The following is a 16,656-nucleotide window of genomic DNA, read 5'->3' as shown; positions in this document are numbered from 1 at the left end:
GCCCACCGCACAGCCCTGCGCAAAGTGTCACGTGAGGAACGGGACGGAAAGTGGAACAAAAATCAATTTTCTAGCAACCACAATAACGTCATATGATCACAAGTGCAAATTCGGAGGGCAGATAACTTCACTGGACGACAAGATGTTGCGGCCGATTTACGTTTTATTTGCGCTGTTTGCAGCAGGTAAGTGTTTAGTGCAAATGAAATGCAGCGAATAATTACCTCCTGCGAGATGGGTTGCTTGCTACAGCCAGCTTGCGAGGGGACAAATTTTACGGGGAAAAGTATAAACATTACGTCCCTACGCCCAAGGCTGCTGGCTGAAGTGTGCATTCTCATCGCTTTTCACATGACATGAAGTATCGGGCTGAAAACTGATTGCGCTCTGTCGTTCCAGCAAACTGTGATCAACTGTCCGTGCTGTATTCGCCCAAGGCGGTAGAGTTCAGTGGCAACAGCCGGTTGGATGCGGAATCGCTGCCGGAAGTGTTCGGAGCTGCCCTCGGCTACTCCGTCAGCCAGCCGACGGAATGGGACGGCATGGTGATTAAGGATCCGTTCAGCACTGCCAACGGTGCCGTCGTGGTGGTGGCGGAAGGTCTCGAATCCGTTGCGGTGGAGGTAAGTGTGGGGGGGTATGTTTCATATGTTCGCCGAATAACACTCGCTTCCCGTGTACCGTCCCTATGCTAAACGATGCAGGGTGCCAAGAACTACCAGCTGGACGGTAACACCGGCTCCGTTGCGCTGAGCGAGCTGATCCAGAAGTCGGCCGACCATCAGGGCGTCAGCTTCGAGGTCGACCTGAAGGAATCGTCCGACAGCTTCAACACCCCGCTCGGCACGGTTCAGCCGGACGACGAGGAGGTGAAGCCGCAGCACCTGAAGCCAAAATCGAACAAAGCCGACTCGGACTTCCTGCGCCAGCTCGCGTTTCTGAACGGGCTGAGCGATCTGCTCGTCACGTCTACCGATCGCATCCCGACCGTGCACATCGTGCGCGTATCGTTCGAAGCCCTTCTGGCCGCGCACGAACCCAACTCGCCCGCCCTGGAAGAGGCCAAGAAGCTGTTCGTGAACGCGCTCGCCGGGCTGGAGACGGCATCGGAGAAGGCGTTCGACGGTGCGGTCATCGTTGGCCTAGTGACGGCTAGCGAGGGGCAGCTGGTGGTGCGCTCGAAGCGTCAGGCCGGGGCGCCGAAACAGGCCGAAACAGATGATGTAAGTGGTCACATTATTTTCCCTGACCTTGTTCGATGTTTCATCAACTCGCTTCCCATTTTATCAACCATTGCTTTCAGCAAAACCCGATGAACCTGGCCACCAAGTACAACAGCAACTATCCGGTGATTTTCAACATCATTCTGTGGTTCAGCGTTGTGCTAGTGTTTTCGCTGCTCGCCATCTCAATTGTGATCGGCACGATGGATCCGGGCCGCGATTCCATCATCTACCGCATGACGTCGACCAGAATGAAGAAGGAAAACTAAATCCACACACCGTCCGCTTCACTTCCACTCTACTTCTGGTAGGCCATGAAGCGTTTCCAGCGCGCGTAGATAAATTACCGTACCGTCGCTCTGTGACTCTGTGCACCCGATCACCTTAAGCATTACCATCCTGTTTGAGCGGAGTGAATCGATCGCACATAATTTGGAAAGTATTACCACATCACTGCGGCCCAACAAGACACAGAGCGTTTGCTGTTAGCGAGCACAGAGTAAAGAGTTAAGACCAACCCCCATATCTGCTGGGACGAATCCGGAATGCACATTAAAACAGGAAGCTTAAGTCATCATTATCATTATCATCATCCAACGGACACACAAAGACTCTTCTTTTTTCGTCGTAAAACCATCCCCCCGCGTCCGTCTACCATCCTGGGCGCATACCGTTTGTCGTCAAGTACATTACGTTCCCGTGGGCCGATGATTGGAATCAATATCGGGACAAAGCGTGCAAGAGAGTCCTGGCTGCACAGTTACTCATCATCGTCGCAGTGAATCATCGCTCAACGTTCTATTCCCCCCCCACGAGAAGCTATTGCTACCTTGGTTTCTGCCCATTGCGATGTGTCGCCCGCCGCTCCGTTTGCGTGTTGAGGATCTAGCAACCAACCAACAACAGATCACGCGCAATCAATCCCTTTGTTTTCACTTGTTGTTGTTTATTTGAGTTTCGATGGTCAGGTGTAGAAAATAAATAAGGATAACATTCCAGGAGCAGTGCTTGTAGGGAGGAACACCATTTACGAACCACACTTCGGGCGGAAGGTTTTGAGAAAAAGCAGAGCTGCTTTCGGCGTTCGGCTAATGTGCCGCGAATTATCTTAATTTTTCACGCAATCAAGATTGATAATTTGTTTGAAAATTTATTCAAAACACCTTGCATCAACATGCAATTGAATTGAGTATACGAGTGTAAAAGTGTCGGACGTAATATTCGTTTGTCGGATGGATTATAGCAGCTTTATAGTAAGCTAATGTTGTATTGCCATAACGTGCGCAGGCAGTCTGACAGCTGTCAGTGGTTGTGTGGCGAAGAAAATCAACACGAAAGGAGATGAAATAACTTTTTTTTTGTTTATTTAACTTTTGCTGCAAATAGTGCCTTAATTTATAATCGAAAATCTGTTCATCGTTTACGTCGTCATCGAGTGCCTTATCAATACTTTGACCAGATTACCGTCCTCTGCAAATAATCAACGTACCACCGTCCAGGTGCCGAAAGAGGTGCGTATGTGTGAAGATTATGAGCTCATCAGCTCAGCACACGGTCGTCGAATTGTGCGATCGTCGTTCGCATCAAGTAGGCCTATCAAGAACGTAGAGACCGAGTACCACCTACCTAGATATCGTCCCACCGTACCGTGCAAGGTCTTTTTGTATGGTTACCATCTCGAGTTTTAGTGACTTTGCAATACACCACGCCAAGTGGGAAGAACGAGATCGCTCGTAAAGATATCGAAACAGTGTTGATAATTCGACGCAACTTACACACGCTGTACACCCCTTTTTTGTAGTTTTTCACATCCGTTGGATCACGTCCAAAAAGTACTTCCTTTTACGGAAATCGATCACCCCGGGGGGAGAGATTCGTTGTTGCCAAATTTAGAACATGGCTCCAGTTGCAGGGTAAGCCTTCTGGTGCTAGATCGGTGCCAAGATCAATGGGTGTGGTGCGCTAAACAACAGCAAAACTAACAAATGTGATCAAATATTGACAAAAAAAGCTATGTTCGTATTGGTGGATGTCGCTAACATGGCCAGCTGGCGGCAGATGTTTTGCTTCAAGTGCATAAACCAGCACATAACGCCAGGTGTTTGCTTGCCTGCTGGCGCTAAGCAAAGCGCAATGAACGTACCTAAAGAAAGCTAATCACAAATTTACACTAAACTTGGGTAAACATTATTCGTTACATATTTAGAGTTAAAATTCTACCTTGAGCAATATTTAACACGTTGTTTACGCGCAGGATCGATGTTAAGATTGCTTCACATCACTTTAACCGAACAGAGGTACGAATCATTGAATCGTCACAACACACTAATGCGTATCACACTGCTTTTGAACGTTGAAGATGACTGCACATCTTGGCGCATCTTTCATGCATTTGCCAATACGTTGCAATTCGCACAATCGCTTCCCAATTTGCAACTCTCCCACTATCTCTCCCGCATCACAACTATTTGCTTCTCTTGCCTTGCGCTCTTCACAAGCGCTCCACTTGGCACAGACAGAGTAAAAGAAGGACAAATGTCACAAAGCAGGCTTTGCGATTCTCCGGCCAAACGCTGATGGTGTACCAAGCAAAAAGGTGAACAAAAAAGCCTTTCCAAAACCCGTCCTGTGTTGCACGAAGCGCGTCCGAAACGCCCGAGATGTGCCCGTAACGATGGCAAACGGTCCGAACATTCCCCTGACGAACCAGCCCGAACGAGAGACGTGTTTTTGCCTTAAATGGTGTAAATCGTTACTCCCTGCGCCGTACTTTCTTTTCTGCTGGTTGGGGAAGGGGGTGGTCTGGTGGAATAGTCCGCCGAACCGAAACTGGCAGCCGTCCAGCACCAATCCTTATTGGAAAGGTGGACCGGACCCGGTTTCTGGACCGCACGGATCAGCAGCAGCAGCAGTAGTGGTGGCGAGCCAGTGCCATCACAGTGTCGTGTCGATCTGCTGTCAGGTCGAAGTTGGCGTTGCTGCCGTAGTGGTGGTTTGCTGGTGACCAACGGATAAGCACGGATACGCAAGCAAGCAAAAAGAACACAAAAAATCGGGGTCGCTTTCTCACCCGCTTTACACACGTCCACCGATCCCGAACGGCTGTGAAGCACTGAAAGCCACGCCGCGCGAGTTCCTTTATCGGCAGCTGTAGCACCGCGATTTCGCGATATCACGATGGGCTATTAATCCCTTTTGCTGTGCAGCGGAACTGTGTATCTCGTTTTGTAACACACGTCCAGTATCGGCCAGAACTCGCTCAGAAGCAGCAGCAGCAGCAGCAATCCGTTTTTTTGTCGCTCGCTTGTACAGCCGTGTTTTAGTGGTGACATTGCAGACGAGACCGCCGCGTCAGCTACAAAGTCTGGCCTCATATTTCCGAAGCTTGCGCGAACGTGATAAGTGAAGCGCAAACAGCAGGGCGTACGAGAAAACGCTATGAGTGCACTTAAACTGAAACCGCTGGAAGACTCGAACCTTTACAAGCGCCGTACCACGTCCAAGGAGAACCTACTCCACACAGCAGTGGGTGGCAGTGTTGGTGGTGGTGGTGGTGCAGTAGCAGCAGCAGCAGTATCCGCTAGCGATATGATGTTACGTCCCGGGCGGGATACGGACAGCCCTTCCTCCACCGCATCGCCACGGCTCATGTCAGCCAGTTCGACACAGCAATCGACGACAGCGACGACGACACGCTCACAGATGCAGCAGAATGTCGCGTCCTATCCGCCACCCCATCCCCAGGTGGAGAGTTACTATCAGCAACCGAAGTCACCGATAAGAATGGCAACGGGGTTCGGGGGTACCACAGTACCCTTTCCCCTGTGTACCTCCACACCGACGCACCCTTCGGCAGGGGGTCAGAAGAATGTGCAATTCTTAACGACAGCAAACAGCAGAAATGTGTACGATAGCGGCACGGCGTCGCCGCAAACGCGAGTGGCAGTGCAATTCGAACAGCCGAACGTTTCACACGGCGCAACGCCACAGAGAGGAGCGTCCAGTTCGGGGCAGCAACAACCGCCCGGAGCGTATCAGAATCTACCGACACCCGGGATAGCACCGGGCACACCGACCACACCCGGCAGAAGGATGGAATCGTGGGAACAGTCTGGAAGATCGAACGTGCAAACGGTGGCAGCCGGCGACGGGTTAGTCAACGTTCCTCTTTTTTCCCCCTTCCAGCAATGAAGTGTCAACAAAACTCGTAGCAGGCGATGACGCGATCCGGCCGGAACTGTTGTTCATTCGCTTCGGTGGGGATTTGCAAAGGAGTTTGCTCGGAAGTTACAATCGCAGTAAAAAGGCATTTGAGAAACGAAGACTCAAAAACCACTCCTCTGCTGTTATTTTCACATGCAGCCGGTGACATATATGAAGTGTTTATTTCTTCGCTCTTCCAGACCATTAGCCAATCTTGTGATACAGGTGGCTAACTAATATTTGGTGACGGTGGATAGAGTATTTTTTCAATTGAAATCGAATTATCTCTGTTGGCAAACATACTCACCAGGGAAATTAACGCTACAATATGCTTTGAGAAGATGGTGTTGATCAAATGAAGCATTCGGTTAGCTTTGTGTAGTCAAATTCGATGTAATCTTAAAGACGGCCTTCGTCGTACCTAACCGTTGCTACTTGACTGACATGCGCTTTCTCAGCGACGTTCATATATAAAAAAATAACTCACCTTACCATGTCCAAATCATCTCCATTAGTGGTTATCTCTAATGAAAAGTATCCCTCTTTCAGCGTCACCACCAACAACATGTCGCTCGGCACGATGCACTGCACGCGCTGTGACGAAGGCTTCGAACCGCACGAGCGCATCGTCAACTCCAACGGGCAGCTCTGGCATACGCAATGCTTTGTGTGAGTATTTCCGACATCATTCAAGCATTGTGTGCCCTTTGCACCGACTTCGGATCTTCGGAAACTAAAATACTCAATTACGGTTGTTTGCATTCCTTTGCAGCTGCGCGCAATGTTTCCGCCAGTTCCAGGACGGCATATTCTACGAGTTCGAGGGCCGCAAGTACTGCGAGAAGGACTTCCACATCCTGTTTGCGCCGTGCTGTGCCAAGTGCAACAACTTCGTGATCGGACGCGTGATCAAGGCGATGGCGGCGAACTGGCATCCGCAGTGCTTCACCTGCGAGCGCTGCAGCATTCCGCTGGCCGATTCGGGCTTCATACGCAACCAAAACCGGGCCCTGTGCCACGATTGCAATCGCAAGGAGAAGGAGGTCGGGCTCGGCAAGCTCGTCTGCAACAAGTGCCAGTAAGTTGGCGGCACGGTGGAATCGAGCGCTAACGTTTCGTTTTGATTACTAATTTTCGGGATTGTTTATCTTCTACTCTTTCTTCTCAGTGGCATTATCGACGATGCGCCACTGCGCTTCCGGGGTGAAGTTTACCACGGGTATCACTTCAACTGTACGTCCTGCGGTGCCGAACTGGACTCGTCGGCCCGGGAGGTGAAGAACCGCAGCGGGTATGCCGCCAACGACATGAACGAGCTGTACTGCCTGCGATGCCACGATCGCATGGGCATCCCGATCTGTGGTGCCTGTCGCCGGCCGATCGAGGAACGGGTTGTCACCGCGCTGGGAAAGCATTGGCACGTTGAGGTATGTATTTAGGGAGGTCGGAAAAATGGGGTTAGAAATGTCCTTGCAGGGGGTTTTCAGGGGTTTTCACTATTTTGGGACACTTTCTTTAATAAAGCGAAGTGAACGTTATGTGAAGTGAATTGGACTGTACGGAACCATTTTCGGATAGGCACATTAGATATTCCTATAGGATTCCAAATGGGCCTAGCTAAAAAGGGTGCCGTAGAGCCCAGTGTCCCAAAAAGAAGAGAACCCCCAAAAAACACTGTTATTTGTCAAGGTATATATCCAATTTAGTGATGGGAAAATTAAACTCAGAAGGGATTCGAATCTTCGAATCCCAATCCTGGATGGGATTCAAATCTTTGAATTCCAATCTCAATGTGGTACAGCGTTTTATTGCAGTTTGCAGCGTGGGGGGGAGGGGTGGGTGAATTAGTTAAAGCTGGAATAAGAGGTCATTCTGTTTTACTCCAAATTATTTAACTTTGCAGTACTTACATCATAATTCAATCGCAATCCCAATCCCAATCAGAATACCAATCAAATCCCAAACGAATCCCAAGTCCAATCAGAATCCCAAAAGAATTGCAAACCCAATCCCGATCTGAATCCCAATCCCAATCTATTCGTAATCAAATCTCAATCGCAAAGAAATCTTTTAGGGATTCAAATTCAAATTCAAATTCACACAATTTAATGGCTAATTACTGGCTATATATTAGTATGGTATGGTATGGTATTAACATTCCTCAATGCTTTCTCTTTGTAGCACTTTGTGTGTGCCAAGTGTGAGAAACCCTTCCTTGGCCATCGTCACTACGAGAAGCGTGGCATGGCCTACTGCGAGACGCACTATCATCAGCTGTTTGGAAATTTGTGCTTCGTCTGCAATCAAGTCATCGCTGGTGACGGTAAGTGGTTCGCTCGAGCCTGGAGCTAATCGACCTTCGACCTGACGATTGTTTCTAACGTTACATTTTCCACATCAATTGCCATCTCCCAAAAACAGTGTTCACCGCATTGAACAAGGCCTGGTGCGTTCATCACTTCTCCTGCTCGATCTGCGACCAGAAGCTGGACCAGAAGTCCAAATTCTTCGAGTACGACGAGAAACCGGTGTGCAAAAAGTGCTACGAGCGGTTCCCGAGCGAGCTCCGTCGCCGCTTGCGCATTTCGCACGAAAACACAATCAAGAAGCCGGCTCCGTAAAGGGCGAAGCGGACGTCAATTGAACAACACTCTCTTCTGCGTGCCAATAATGAAAGCAGCAAATCGATACGAATTGCAAACCGAATCTAACCCGCACACGCTGGCCAATGCAGCGCATTGTGTGCTTGAAAACGAAACTTACTTGAACAATCAAGATAAAATCAGCTATTAACAAACTCCCCGATGCTTATTGTAATTAAGAAACCACGTGAGTGTTCGTGAAGTCTAGTACCATTCTACTAACGCCCTCCTGGCAGTGCAAGATTAAAACAGTGCCTTTACACGCGTAGTCAGGAACGATGCTGTACCTTCCTAAAACATGATTTACAATTGGTGCACCCGTTTTATATAGCAGTGTATTTAAAAAGCACCAAGCTTTACGTTTAACCGTTTCTGGAATTAATTATTAGTCTCGTGTGTAGAGGAGGAACCAGTCTTTTGTAGAGAACTGTAGACGGTCCGTATTTGTTCATGTTCGGTGCTCGAATAGTGCCAACCAATAATGCGCGCACACACACACATACCCAACCATCGTTCGGTAGTATGTAATTGTAATGTTTTAGTATTAAAGTTTTTACTTACTTTTTTGAAATAACAACATTTAACACGTTAACGGGTAAACAGCAGAGCGGACGGAGAAACAGCAATGCCGTGAAAACGACGAGCAAGCAACGAACCGTACCTTCCCCAAGATAGGGAAATTCGCTACAGAGTCATCACGATGATGATGATGAGTTTAGTATGTGTGTAATATTTTTAATAAACTAATGTGTTTGTATTTTAACTCCAAATATTACGCCGCATCGAATTTAGATAGAACAGAAAGAATAATCGCTGCTACTGCTGAACCAACTGTATAGAAACAACTTGAATATAGAAAAAGTCAACTGCTTTACAGCCTAGCCGAAAGCACTTCCTTACAGCCTGCTCTGAAGTGATGTCGATTCGACAGGATTCGGCGTCGTGACCACAGCCATACGTCATTAAAATGGCACCTAACGTAGTGAATCCTAGAATACTTCGCAGTAGGCTGAAATCTTCTAACCAGGTAAGTATCAATGGTAACGCCGTAGAGTTTGTTTTACTCCTTTGTTGGGCTCATGGCGGCGAATGTTTTCTCTTTGTTTGATTCATATACAAAAAAAAGTAATGATATTTATTTTTCAACTCATTTATTTTTATTTTACCATTTTCTTCTTGATCGCTTTCGCTTACTGTCTCTCCTTCTTCTCTCGCTTACCTTATTTGTTACTTGTTTCAACTTCTTCCTTGTTTTAAATTGTTTATAATCACATATGAAGCCATCGTACTAAATTTAACTTATCGCTTTTTTGTTTGCTTACGTGTTTTTGTTTGTTTGTATTGTTGCTGTTGTGTGTGTGTCGCGCATCTGCTGTGTGGTTTAGTTTTTTTTTCTCTTCCCCTTTTCACACTTTTTGTTTTGTTTGCTTTTGTCGCTTACTACACCTATTACCCTACACTGTTATATCTCGTTTATTACTTTGCCTTAGACAATGTTCCATTTAAAGTTGTCCTTACACTCACGTACTAAACACACACACACAGGCGTTTTTTTAAACTTTTCAATTCACATTTCCTTCCTCTTCTGATCTTCCTTCCTACGTTGTATCGATGCAATTAAAACAAAACAAAAAAAAAACGAATATCGAAACCACCGCGGCACACCACCCGACTCTCGAAGCGCTGATTCCACATCATCTCGATCGTGTACTCTGTTGTGCTGCAGCCGTACAATGTTCAAAGGGCCAACTCTTACTTCCACACACACACGCACCAGCACATGCACACAAACACATATATTGTTGTGTTTGGAAAGGATAAAAAGTCCTTAAAAACGGAATCTTTTCGCTTGCATGGTTCGAAATCTGTACCAAGGCGTTTACGTTGCTTTAACCGTTGTTGCATTGCTGCTACTACTGCCCGTAGTACGATTATTCCTTTTTTAGAAAGACCAAAACTTGCGTATCTGTGTGCGTGCATGTTGACGGTGTGTTACGTATGAGTTGAAGAAAATGACCCGTTTTGATTGAGACCGTACAACAACGAATGGGTCACGCCAGCCACCAACCAAAACCATCGTTTTGTCCTTCGTTCTTTGATTGTTCCACATTCCAAACCCACTAAATTCAATCACATTCCCCCCTCTCTCTCTCTCTCTCTCTCTCTCTCTCTCTCTCTCTCTCTCTCTCTCTCCCTCTCTCGTATCAATCAAACCACTCCCCTCTCACCCTTTTTCCTTTCTTCGGAACAGGATCCGTTTCGTCCTATTCTCAGCATTATCATCAATTGCTACGAGTGTATGTAAATGTAAATATGCACATTAGGTTGTAATCGTTTCACTTATTGTAAGCTTTGTTTATTTTGTGTGTGTGTGTGTGTGTGTGTGTCAGTGTGTTTACACTGCTTCTTTATCCTGTGTCTCCCCTTCCCTTCATTTTGCGTTTAAACGAACAAAACAAAAACGTTTGTTTTCTCTTACATTGCCCGGCGGCTCGTACAAACCAACCCACCCACCCATTTATCTTCCCGATTCTCTTTTTTACACAAGTCAATCCACATACACACACACACATTGTATCAACTACTATTACTACAACTATTCGCTTCACAGTGAATTGAATCTTAATTGAAAGAACGTAAAAAAACACAATCCTTAATGAATAGAAGGCAAAGAACGGATGGAAAAAATAATAATAAGAGGATCGAACGAAAGTTGCAGCCCCTCCATCCCTTCCTTACACATTGTAAAGAGGGGGGAGACCACACACGGGATAAGGAAAAAATGTACATCGGAAGAATGGCTGTAGTTTTTCTTCATTTTCCAAACACTTTTTTAATTTTAATTTTTCTGATGTGCATATGCGGATGTGTGTGTGTGTGGTTGGTTTGAGGTAAACTTCAAAAATCATACCCAGCCGAAAAAAATATGCTTTGTCTGCGCACGTGTTGCTTCTTTCTCATTCACTATTATGCAATAAGAAAAATGCACGCTACATCCAATAGGATTCCAATTGCATCCAATTTTACTACGTTCTACTAAGCAACGAATCGAATGCAGTCCTTCAAAAATGCTATCCTTCCATTTGCCCAATGTAGACGAAGGGATGAAGATAGAGAGAGAGAGAGAAAGAGAGAAAGAGAAGAGGGAAAAAAGAGATCGAATGGTTTGGGTGGGTGGGGACCGATGGTGGGAAAGACACACATCTTCTTCCTAGCACAATTAAGACAGATCAACACTTGGGGGGGAGCGCAACATGCTCACAAATCCACCCGTTGGAGTTCATCCAAGCAGGCACAACACTAACGTGACCCAACACACACACACGCGTCAGAGTGTGTAAAAAAACAACCAAATAGTAACCCCCTACTACACAACAGTATGTGTGTGTGTGCGTCTGTGCGTGCACGCGGATTGCTTTTCTCACCGCGCACTGCATTGCAATTCGTTTTCCCAATTTCTTTCCCTGCTTCTCACTCTCCCGTGAGGTGTGGGGTCCACACTGCCGCCCCCTTCCCACAGATGAACCTTTCATACAAAAAAAAACATACATACATCTTGCACACACACACACATGCATAATCTAGAGCTCAATTACAGAACGTTACCTTTAAACAGGTTCATCATCATTATTATTAGCATTATTATCAGCAAAATAGATTACACTTGGCCTCTTCTTGTTACAATCATCTTCTTTGTCGTGCATCGCGCAATGCAATCTTAATCCACCATCCGCGTTCTTCCTGCGCTCCGGTTTGATCCGCACACGCGCATTCTACGCCCATGCACGCACGATAACCAAACATCCTGCTGCTTCTACTTCTTCTTTTTCATTGGCCAACACCCCCCCCCTCCCTTGCTCCCTCAATGCACGCACTCTACAATTCTTTGTTCTGCTACTGTAACAACGCCCGCCCTTCCCATCCCTTTCATTCCTTTTGCTTGACATCCGCAATCTGCCGGAACATTCGCCTTACTTACATCATCTGTCACCGTCCTATTACATTACCATATTATCATCATTGCCGTCCAAACGTTATCGTCTTTAATTCGTATCCTCTGTCAACCCATCATTTTTTGTGATCATCATCATCATCATCCTCTTCTTCTGGACCCTCCTCTGCTGGCTTCCTGTTGTGTACGACGTGCGATGCGTGTGTTTATGTGTGTGTGTGTGTGATTGTTGTTTAATCCGCTCCTTTACGTTTCATTTCCTCATCACTTCACATGCTCTCACATATTACTAATTAATTAATATTAGCTAACACGTACAGACGACAAAAAAAAATATCACATTGCATAAATTATTTTTAACTCTGCGCGAAAGGGGAGGTGATGTGTTGAGTGTCACACACACACAGACACACATTCATCTATGCTTTGAACAATTTGAAATGAAAAAAAAACAGCAAAAGAATCATGCCAGCTGTTCAGGTAAGGTGCTAGACCAGTCGGTTGCTAGGGTAGCTCCCCACCGCCACCTGCCGAGTAGTGTGGTAGAAGGCTTTGGAGCAGCCGGGATGCGTGCGTCACTGTAACCAAGGGCAACAGAGTACACGCCAACCCGGCTCCTATGCAAAAGGGTTACAGGAGAATCGAAACGAGACGAGAGATGCAGAGTTGAAGGAGCGCAGTACGCAAGAACACACTAAAACCGTGTCCGTATGTGAGTGAGTGTGCGTGTATGCTGCGCTTTGCATTGTGAAGCGAAAGAAAGAGAAAAACTGTTGGCGTGTCCGCAGCAACAGAGAATCAATTAATCGGCCGCGCGCGCGCGCGTGTGTGTGTGTGCAAAAGTGTGCATTGGAATGAGAGAACCAGGCGGGGATGGAAGGATGTACGCAATTGCACTGCACGCGGTGTGGAAAGAAGAAAGGAGGAAGGTCAGTAATGTAACAAAAGATGCGTGAAGGTTACGACCAGAAGAATGTCGCCTGACTGTGCTGGATAATCCATAATGCGCTTTATAATCCTCCTGATGTGTTAACCATCCAAATCGCTGTCCTTTGCCAATCTTCACTACACGCGGCACACACACTAACACACACACACACACACACACACACACACACACTTGTGTTGGCTGTTTGCTTTTGTTTTACTATTTTATCAAATATTACTACTACTTCTATGCCATTCTACTACACACTACATGGACAGACACACACACACGGACACACACACGGACGCACACGGACACGCACAGCTATGGTCTGAACCATCTGACTCCTTCTCACCACTAATCTTAAACTGTGCAACGTACGTATTATCCTCCTGTTTTGCATTAAGCGTTGTTTTGCTGTTAGATCTACCCTTCCACAGCCCGCATCTCCTACACCAGGCGCCACCACCTGCTCAGCAACTCTTCCCTGTCCTACCATCGATGATGGTGGTGATGATGGTTTGAGTTGGCATCGACGATCGCATTCGTGGAGCGATTATTGTTACGACCGTTGCCGCTGCCGCTGCCGCTGCTGCTGCCACTGCTGCCGTTGCTGCTGTCATGGATGGTGACGACGACTTCCGGCTGCGAGGTGGCGCCGGTAGTAGCTGCGACACTACCCCCACTGGATGAAGCAGTGCTGCCACCAGCGACGGCCCCACTGCTACTACCTCCGGCAGCGTGCCTTCTCGACTGCGAATGTACGTGATGGTGATGGTGATGATGGTGGTGGTGTTGCTGTGCTGCACCACCAGGGTGCTGGTTGCCGGCACCGCCAGCAGTAGCCACCATTACACCACCCACACCACCACCTCCAGCGGCTCCAGCACCGGCGCTAAGAAATTGCTTCAGATGACTGTGTTGCTGCTGCTGCTGCTGCTGCGAGGAAGCCTGATGATGGTGACGATGATGATGTTGATGCGGTCCAGCAACACCTTTGCCGACACCCCCGCCAACAACGGCGGCCGAAGAGCCCATTTCGAGCTGTTGGCGCAGCTGTGAGTACGAGTTGAGCGCGGTGCCACCGCCGTTAGTGTTGGTGGTGGTGGCGTTGGTGCGGGCATTGTGATGATGATGCCGATTGCCAGCGGATGGCGGGGCGGCGGCTGCCGTCGTTGCCATGATCAGGTTTCTACCAATCGTTGCCACCGTGACGGCGTCCGCGACGGCCGCTGCAACAGCGTTCGCCAGCCCGGCGGCAATGTCATTCACCACCACGTTGACGATCGGCGACGCTAGCGCTACCTTCGGACAGGCAGGGTCGCCATCCGCAACGGCACCACCGCCACGTCCACCGACGAGGGCAGAGGAGTGGCCGCTGCTGTGGCTCAGTTTTGTCTTCCTGGGCGTGGTCGCCGATGCCACCAGTACCAGCGGAGCCTGCCGTTTACCGCCGATCGTCTCCTCAGTGCGAACCGTCGTCGACGGTTTTGCAGCTTCAACCCTTCCGCCGGATCCGACCGATGACGATGACGGGCTGGAGGAGGGCGACGCTGGGGCAGCGGCGCCGGGCGGTGATGACGGCGTCGGTTTGCTGCTGCTCGTAAGATGATTGATCAACAGCGAGGCCGAACCGCTGTTCGAAGCTGCCACCGTGGACGACTGTACCAGGGCCGGCGAGGGCGAAGCGGCTAAGGATAATGGTAGCAGCTGCTGGTAGCCATGGCAATGCGATGAAGTAGTAGTAGTGGTGGTGGTGCTGGTCGATCGGTTCGAGGAGGCCGACGACGACGGTGATGATGCTGGTGAGGATGTCAGGAGCAGTGCTGCTGCGAGTGCCGGTGCCGACGGTGAGGTGGTTGAGGTGGCCGCCAACGTGCCACTTCCGCCCGGGGACGGAGAGGAAGATGACACTGCTGGCTGGGAGGGAGCGGTGAGGTGGGTTGCTGCTGCTGCTGCTGCTGCTGATGCCGTGGTGCTCATGGTGGTGGTGGTGTTGGAGGAGGAGCTTTGTGATGATAACGACGACGACGACAACGACGATGACGGTGATGACGGCGATGAAGGCGATGTTGTTGACATCACGGCATTTACGGATGTCAACATTTTATTTCAGCTCATCTTCACCCGTTTGCGCGGGGGCCCGATCGGTGGTATCTGTTGCGTGGCCAGCGCCCGGTACGCTTCGTTCAGCAGGTGCGGATGGGTCGCGACCATGTTCTTCCAGCCGACCGTCTCCACCACATCCGTCGCATGACTGCTAAGAGGCGCGCAGCAGCAAATGGAACCGAACAGTGAACGGTGAAGGGTAGAAAAAAGGGAGAAAAGGAAAGAGAGAGAAAAAATGGTACGATGAGCATAAGAAAGACTAACATACGGTCCGGCGGTTTGGCGCCGCGCGGCACAGCGCTCTCGAAATGCAACTTACGTGTTGATGAAGTCTATCGTTTGCGCCTTCAGCTGGTCCGCACTGTGCAGATCGGCCAGGATCAGCGTTTCGGCCGCCGTCTCGACCGACAGGTTAACACAGAGCGCTTCCTCGCACATCACCTTCAGCTTGTCGAGCGCGTACTTGTCCGCCGCCGCGAGCAGATCGTCCGCCATCTTGTCCAGGTTCGGTGCCTTCCCCGTGTAGATAAACCGCAGCATCTCCTTTAATACTTCGTGGTCCACGTCGGTGATGGCGACCCGGTTCTGCTTTCGCTCCTCCATCTCGTGCTCGAACATTGCCGCAAACACGGGGCTGCGTGCTGCGCGCATCGGGGGAAGAAAAAAAAATCATCGCATTATTAAAAGGACCCCATGGTTTGCTGCGGTGCGCACCCGCGTAAGTGAGCGCATTATGTTACCTACCTGCAAGGATTGCTTTGTGCACCTGGAATTCTCGGCCACCGACCGCTAGTGTGACATCGCTGAACTTTTCGTTGTCGAACAGTGTCCCTAGGTCCTCGGACAGCTTGCATTCTGGCACTTTGAATTGGATGATGTTGCTTTGGCCGGAAATGTTCACACTATCGGCCACTACGCTGACCTGCGGGCGGTATAAAACAAAGGACAGTGGGAATTAGACTCTGGCTTAGTGCAACCGAAGACGCGCCTGTCGTACCTCGCAGAATATCGTTAGTTTGTCCTCCGGCAGCAGGCCGTTCGCCTCGTCTAGCAGGAAATCTCGCCGGATGAACTTTTTGAAGCCCCAGTCCTTGCCCTGCACGAACCGGTACGCCCGTTGTGATTCCATCGCCTTCGTCTCCTCGCGTTTGGCGTTGAGGATGGAAAATTTGAACTTGGCCCGCACTTCCGACTTATTGCAGGACACCAGCAGCAGGTAGAGGGAGAGATAGTCTTTGCTTTCCTCGTCCAGACCTTTTGGATTGACGCGCAAGCACCTGGGAGAGGGGAGACAGAAGGAAAGACGATACATTTAGAGGAAATATTCATTCAAACCATACGACGAAAATGCCACACAATACAGGTGAGAATGTTGGAAATTTATATTACTTTTACATTGCTTCTCGCAGTGTTATGCGGCGTTTCGAATGTGTTGGCCACGGCAATGAAAGGCAACGCGGCGGGCGACTGTAAACCAACGCCATTGGAATGTGTTTCCAAAAATGGAACACTACACAGAAACACTGCTCGCCCTTACTAAAGCTTATCACAAAGCTTTTACACACTGTAGGCACATGGACCGACCGGCGGTGGTGTTTT

At 48.8% G+C, this 16,656-nt stretch overlaps 3 protein-coding genes and 1 long non-coding RNA gene across 12 annotated transcripts in view; 2 read left to right on the top strand and 2 right to left on the bottom strand.

Moving 5' to 3' along the window:
• Positions 1 to 49: 49 nt before the first annotated feature.
• On the top strand, positions 50 to 2,224 carry LOC120898245 (ATPase H(+)-transporting accessory protein 2). Its single transcript, XM_040303812.1, has 4 exons — positions 50 to 185; positions 400 to 623; positions 705 to 1,223; positions 1,304 to 2,224. The coding sequence occupies exons 1-4, from the start codon at positions 143 to 145 to the stop codon at positions 1,490 to 1,492; spliced, it is 975 nt and encodes a 324-aa protein (XP_040159746.1). The 5' UTR covers positions 50 to 142; the 3' UTR covers positions 1,493 to 2,224.
• Positions 2,225 to 2,351: 127 nt separating this feature from the next.
• LOC120898240 (LIM and senescent cell antigen-like-containing domain protein 1) lies at positions 2,352 to 8,838 on the top strand. Of its 3 annotated transcripts, XM_040303796.1 has the most exons (7): positions 2,352 to 2,734; positions 3,025 to 3,136; positions 5,976 to 6,095; positions 6,199 to 6,504; positions 6,595 to 6,853; positions 7,608 to 7,749; positions 7,848 to 8,838. In XM_040303796.1, exons 2-7 carry the CDS (start codon positions 3,120 to 3,122, stop codon positions 8,045 to 8,047), a joined length of 1,044 nt encoding a protein of 347 aa, XP_040159730.1. In that variant the 5' UTR covers positions 2,352 to 2,734; positions 3,025 to 3,119; the 3' UTR covers positions 8,048 to 8,838. The 3 variants fall into 3 exon arrangements, with proteins under 3 accessions (XP_040159730.1, XP_040159731.1, XP_040159729.1); XM_040303797.1 differs by lacking the exon at positions 3,025 to 3,136; XM_040303795.1 differs by lacking the exons at positions 2,352 to 2,734; positions 3,025 to 3,136 and adding an exon at positions 4,535 to 5,374.
• LOC120898246 lies at positions 2,564 to 3,558 on the bottom strand. The gene is made up of 2 exons (XR_005738634.1): positions 3,444 to 3,558; positions 2,564 to 3,376 (listed from the first exon to the last, which is right to left on the bottom strand). It is a non-coding gene; the product is annotated as an uncharacterized LOC120898246 (long non-coding RNA).
• Positions 8,839 to 15,036: 6,198 nt separating the features above from the next.
• Positions 15,037 to 16,656, bottom strand: part of LOC120898244 (protein roadkill) — a 70,851-nt gene continuing 69,231 nt past the window's right edge. For 6 of the 7 annotated variants that reach the window (XM_040303810.1, XM_040303808.1, XM_040303809.1 and 3 more), the window contains exons 5-8: positions 16,055 to 16,334; positions 15,802 to 15,979; positions 15,377 to 15,698; positions 15,037 to 15,208 (exon numbers count right to left, since the gene is read on the bottom strand). In XM_040303810.1, coding sequence (XP_040159744.1) covers positions 15,061 to 15,208; positions 15,377 to 15,698; positions 15,802 to 15,979; positions 16,055 to 16,334 — 928 coding nt within the window. In that variant the 3' untranslated portion in view covers positions 15,037 to 15,060. The remainder of the gene's footprint in view (positions 15,209 to 15,376; positions 15,699 to 15,801; positions 15,980 to 16,054; positions 16,335 to 16,656) is intronic. The other variant, XM_040303805.1, reaches the window with a different exon arrangement.

The sequence above is a fragment of the Anopheles arabiensis genome, chromosome 2 (genome assembly GCF_016920715.1).
Source record: "Anopheles arabiensis isolate DONGOLA chromosome 2, AaraD3, whole genome shotgun sequence".
Lineage (NCBI taxonomy): Eukaryota > Metazoa > Arthropoda > Insecta > Diptera > Culicidae > Anopheles > Anopheles arabiensis.
The sequence above is the reverse complement of the archived record's forward strand: the minus strand, read 5'-3'. Positions and strand labels throughout refer to the sequence as shown.